Source organism: Cebidichthys violaceus, unplaced genomic scaffold (assembly GCF_023349555.1).
Source record: "Cebidichthys violaceus isolate CVI_PGR_0920_01 unplaced genomic scaffold, fCebVio1.0.p SCAF_89, whole genome shotgun sequence".
NCBI lineage: Eukaryota > Metazoa > Chordata > Actinopteri > Perciformes > Stichaeidae > Cebidichthys > Cebidichthys violaceus.
The window spans coordinates 77,193-83,123 of NW_027176974.1; the positions used below are offsets into that span (position 1 = coordinate 77,193).

Consider the following 5,931-nt stretch of genomic DNA (forward strand, 5'->3'; position numbering starts at 1 on the left):
TTCTTTTTTTGGAGGTTGCACACATGCACATATTTCACACCCAGCAGCAGCAGTCTGGCTGCGTTTTGCACACTCAGGATGGATTACTGCTACTTTAAGGACGGGCTTTCCGCTCACTGAGGCAGAAAAGATGCTGATTTAAGAAGAACAGGAGCACTGTTGTGTTTTTATCGTGGGGGTGGAACGAGCAACTTCTGGATTAGAGAAAAGAGACTTGGGATGACGGCTGTGTTGAGCTAAAAACCGCCGCCGCCTTCATCCCCTCCCCCGCCCCCCTCTCAAACATGAACTCTTCCTCCGACGCGAACCAAAGCGGCTCCCCCCCATTCTGCCTGCTGGGCGCCGTGGGCTACTCCCGCAGCCTGGACACCTGCGTGCTGGAGGTGGTCGTCATCCTCTTCCTCACCGTGCTCATCATCGCCGGCAACCTGGTGGTGATCTTCGTCTTCCACTGCGCGCCGCTGCTGCACCACCACACCACCAGCCACTTCATCCAGACCATGGCGTATGCCGACCTGCTGGTGGGCATCAGCTGCGTGGTGCCCTCGCTATCCCTACTGCACTACCTCAAAGGCCTGAACGAGGAGCTCACGTGCAAGGCGTTCGGCTACATGGTCTCTGTGCTGAAGAGCGTCTCCATGGCCTCGCTGGCGTGCATCAGTGTGGACCGTTACATCGCCATCACCCGCCCGCTGTCGTACGCCACGCTGGTGACCCCGTGCCGCCTGCGGGCGTGCATTGTCCTCATCTGGGTCTACTCCGCTCTGGTCTTCCTGCCGTCCTTTTTCGGCTGGGGGAAGCCGGGTTATCACGGTGACATATTTAAGTGGTGCGCCGAGTCCTGGAAGACCAACCCGGGGTTCAGTGCCTTCATTGTGGCGCTGCTCTACGCGCCGGCGGCGCTCACCGTCTGCTTCACCTACGGCAGCATTTTCCGCATCTGCCGGCAGCACACGCGGGAGATCACGCAGCGCCACGCCCGCTTCAGCTCGCAGATGGAGGGCGACAAAGGCGAGCGCGGCGAGCGGTGCGAGGGCTGCCCTGACAAACGCTACGCCATGGTGCTGTTCCGCATCACCAGCGTTTTCTACGTGCTGTGGATGCCGTACATCCTCTACTTCCTCCTGGAGAGCGCCGGGCTGTACCACCACAAGGTGGCGTCCTTCCTCACCACGTGGCTGGCTATCAGCAACAGCTTCTGCAACTGTCTCATCTACAGCCTCTCCAACAGCGTCTTCCGGAAAGGTCTCGGTCGCCTCTTCAGTCCGCTGTTTCCCTCCTGCCTCGGATGTGTGGACGCCAAAAAGGCCTCGGGACCAGACCCTTGACGGCGAGTACGAGCACCCGACAATGGCGACTGATTTGTTTTGGTCACTTTGGAGGCGTCGGCCTTCTGTGTGTGTTCGGCGCTTTCAGCTGCGTAGCAAGAAACGGGTCCTGCTTTTTGCTCGTGCAGATGTACGTCTGCCCTCTCAAAGGCAGATTTTTATGGAGGCTGTGAAGGTTTCTCTAATGCTGCTCTTTTGCGGCTGCAGAGATCACAAGCTGTATTGACGTATAGTGGTAAAGACGTATTTTTTTTTATATTGATGAAGAAAGTGTAACTGTAGGAATACGATTCATGTGTGTCACTTCAGAGGATTTAATAAAAACACTCCTGCCTGCACTGACTTAACAACTCCCAGATGCAAAAAATAAATAAATAAAGCAAAACACAGCACGACCTGTGTTGTGCGATCCACCGAAATGCAAAACAAAAAAAGAATCTTTTAAATCTTTTCAAGCCTAAATTAGATGATGCAAAAAAACACTTCCTTTTCCTGAGGGAACTCCCGATGCTAATGAGTTACTGAAAAGCCATCTGATAATCAGTGTGAGTGTGTGTGTGTGTGTGTGTGTGTGTGTGTGTGTGTGTGTGTGTGAGAGAGCTAAAAATGTGTGTGTGAGAGCTAAAAATGTGTATCGGATTGACTTTAAGCTCATTTCCCGGAGAGATGATTGAGCTTTATTTGGGAGCTTGTATGCATGTTTTTTTATCAGAAAGCTGGATGTTAGCGGGAAGTTATGTTTACACAGTCTTGGGTTTCACGTGACATTTTTTTTTTTTTAAAGAATTAAGCTTTACTTTCTACGGTTGCTTTTGAGTCTCCCAGCCCACTCGTCAAAGAGACAATAAATCGTATTTATTTGCATTTTTTCCTTCTCAGGTTTTTTGATCAGCAGTTCTTTTGTTAAGCCTCCGGGCATTTTGCCTTTTTTTTTTTATCTCAAGCTGAAACAGTGTGACTCTTAAATCACAAGCCATGCAAGCATCTTAAGATAACCACCTCCTGACTTGTGGGGGGTGTTGGCGGCGAATCGTCCGCCGGGATCTGTAACCTTTGTCTCTCTCTTTCTTTCGTTTTTCTTTTTTTTTAGCCGATGGCTGTTTCAGAGCCGTGTAAAGTGGAAGAGGATTGTTATCTCTGAGCATCACAAGCCTGACTTCCCAAGTGGAAGAGGTTTCAGAGCACTTTTCTTTCTTTCTTTTTCTGCGAGCCAGTGACCGCTTGTGGCTTCATGTAAATATACTTCAGAGTTTAAATATTTAAAGAGCGTCTGGGGTCCTACTGAAGGGTTTTGGCTACTGCTGTTAAGTCCACCTCCAGGATTACAAAATTATCTTTTGGGTGAACGTGTTGTGTTTTCTAAAGATAATTTATTTGTCACAGCCAAGAGGTCTGACACTTGTGACTGAAGAAGATGCTTTTTCTTCAAATACTGCAGGCCTTTAGATTTAAGATGCAGAGTTCGGATTTAAAGTCACAATGAAATGTTTTTTCTGGGAGCGTCTTGCTCCTGAATTTGACACATGGTTGTGTTTGGAAGAAGAAGAAGAAGAAGAAGAAGAAACAACAAAAGACTGAAACTGTTTTTGGGAGACCCAGACTACAAACCCTTTGTGTTCTTATGTGGGGCAGTTTTTAATGGTTTTGGCTGCAAGTTTTAAACCAACTTTTTTAAGACAACAATTCCACGATTCAATGTAAACAGCATGCTAAATTATCAGCAAACCATAAAAACAGAACTGAAAACCAAACCACAGTTTACAACACTCTGGTGTTGTGATTTTATTCATTTATTGGTTTATCTAATGGGGAATGTTCACATTAATAAAGATTGCTGCCAGCGAGCCAGAAAAAGCAAAAAAACACTTTATTTAAAGCAACATAAACCACCAACTGAGCAAGAGAGCTATATCAAGTTAGCGTTAGCCTTAAGCATAAAGGAACATTTCACCCTTACAATGACCATCTGTATATCAATCACTCACTTTGTGTTGGCTTGAATTATTGAAGAAAACGTTTTTCTCTCGTGCCTCCAAAGTAAACGGAGATTAAAAAAAGGTAAGAAAGGAGAGCGGCAACTAAATTATTTTCGCCGATCAATCGTTCAGTTATTTTATCAATTAATCAATTTATTGTTTTTTTGGGCTGGGCAATATATTGATATTACATTGATATCGTGATATGAGACAAGATATTGTATCGTAAAATGACAAATGTTTTTGTCTTTTCCTGGTTTTCAAGGCTGAATTAAAGTAAAGTGATGTCACTTACCAGACTGTTCTAGCTTTTTTTTTTTTTTCATTATTTGCCTTTAACCAGTAAGTCAGGTATTATATCCACATCACTGTTGATTATTTATCAAAATCCCATTGTCTAAATATTTCGTAAAATCACTAATAGTCAACCCAACGATATCATTGCAATACCGATATGGATACTGATTAAAAAAAATAAAAAATATCATGACATTGCCCAAGTTGTTTGGTCTATAAAATGTCCAGAAAATGGAGAAAAACATCCATCGTCCATTTTGTCCAAGACGACGTCCTCAAATGTCTTGTTTTGTCCACAACCCAAAGATAATCAGTCTGAGGGGATTAAAAAAAGAAACAGAAAATATTCACATTTAAGAAGCTGGAATCAGAGAATTTAGACTTTTTCTTATTTTTATTACTCAAACCAAATACTCTATTATCAAAATAGTTTACGATTAATTTGAAGAAAATGCACTTTTCTTCAAGAGTTCAAAGAGGATTATGATATTCAGATGATTTTTTTCGTGGGTGATTTATTCATTTAAGCCACATTTTTTACTTTTACTAGTATGTGTAAATGACATGTTTTTGATGTATATAAGTAACATTACTTTGTTACTAATAATATCTAAAGCTATGGATAAATGCAAGCATGATAAAGAATAAGTAACACCTGCTAAACTAGTCTTGAAATTCTTGTGAAGTTCACATGATTTATTGTGGTAAAGATACTTATAAATCACATATTTGAATATATTAAATGGTTTATTTAATATATAAGGATTGATTTCAGGGTACATATGAACAAATAATTGATTGACAGCTAAAAGATTTTGTATTAATAATGTTCTTCACTTCTTTTAGTCAGAGTGCAGATTTTAGAAGTTAAGTTTGTTCCAAAGAATTAAATATGATTTTAAAATAAATTCCAAACAGGTTTTTGACAGAAAAATATGGGAACATTTTCAAAATACACATTTACTGTTATACGTCACAAAGAAAATCACTTTAAAAAGTTGCGATTGAAGGTTCGTTCTTGGCCTCGGAAACACTCAAGGTCCGTTTTTAGTAGCTGATCTGGAGCTTTCAGTTGTGTCACATGATCTTCCTCAGCATGAAAATGATGAAGTTCGTCCTTTTGTCATTGACCTGCAGCCATCTTCACGTACAATTACATCTTAATTCTGACAAAAACTCATGTTTTATTTCATTGTGACTTTAAAAGCAGCTGTAAGGTGTCGAGAGTTTAACACTTTTCCCCTCGAGAGAGACGCCACGTTTCACCACAGCGGGTCAGAGAGCAGAGTGATGTCTGAGTTCAGAGTCCTGCCAACGACCCCCCTGCTGCCATCAATATGTTCTATTTATATACCACTTTTCTATGTAACGGTCTGTGTTATGTAGCTGATATGAAAACGTTGACATGTTCGATTCTCCGCCACCGGATATTTTTCCTGCATGATTCTGGTTCAGTCTGGATCCTATGTTTTCATGTCTCATGATGCTATTGAGAACAATTTACCGACTGTATTTCTTGTCTGAGCATCCTGACTGGCTGTTGTTTTTCTTATGAGGGCAGAGAGTTCCTGGTTCACGTCATGTGACCCTCTCTCCTGTCGCTGCTGTCGAGGACAAAATGACGCAAATCTGCAAAAAAACCTGGAGTTTTGTAAAGGGCTTAAAAAACAACGAGTTCTCATTTAACATACAAGCGACGGTAAACACTTTTTTTTTGCTTTTTGTGTAATTTTTTTTGTCCTCGACAGCAGAACGATTGCTGCTCCAGCTGTGGGAGTCTGTGCAATACAGCCCCCCCCCTTCTCAAACCACAACCAATCAATAACGGTGGAAGAAAAATCTGTAGTAAAAGGGCTTTCACTATCTCAAACTCTGGTTGAGCCGTTTCGCTGTCCAGCATGTGATCTGAACAAAGTTGCTGCAGATTTTTGTTCAATCGACGAGTGTAATTGTCTGATTAAAGTGAAATGTTTGGATTCTGTGTATTGGATTGATTTGGTACCAAAACAAAAATCTACCATTAAACTATGTATTCTAGTCCAGCTGGGAAGGCCTCTTTTGAAAGTGATCTAATCAAGATGAATTATTACTTGCCTTAATCTCTTCACAAGCCGGAATACAGGATGGGAGGGTGATTTGTTGCCTTAATCTAGATTACATCTGGTTAAACACGAACCCCCTCATGTCGTCTGGTTAAAACGGCTCATTTTTCATCATTTGCACATAATATACAGTGTACATCAGCATAAGATTAAACCCTAGCGTTCCTTTCTCAGGCCTCAAAGACTACAGAGGATAAAAAGTGACAAGAAGAATTAATTAATTCATCA

General features: G+C 42.1%; 1 protein-coding gene across 1 annotated transcript; it reads left to right on the forward strand.

Annotated features, from left to right (window-relative positions):
• The first annotated feature begins 284 nt into the window (after positions 1–284).
• LOC137866725 (probable G-protein coupled receptor 21) lies at positions 285–5,555 on the forward strand. Its single transcript, XM_068702797.1, has one exon. The coding sequence runs from the start codon at positions 285–287 to the stop codon at positions 1,326–1,328; it is 1,044 nt and encodes a 347-aa protein (XP_068558898.1). The 3' UTR covers positions 1,329–5,555.
• The last annotated feature ends 376 nt before the right edge of the window (positions 5,556–5,931 follow it).

What these genes read in the sequence shown, in the direction of transcription:
- LOC137866725 (XM_068702797.1), top strand. Translation starts at nt 285, where the DNA reads ATGAACTCTTCCTCCGACGCGAACCAAAGCGGCTCCCCCCCATTCTGC.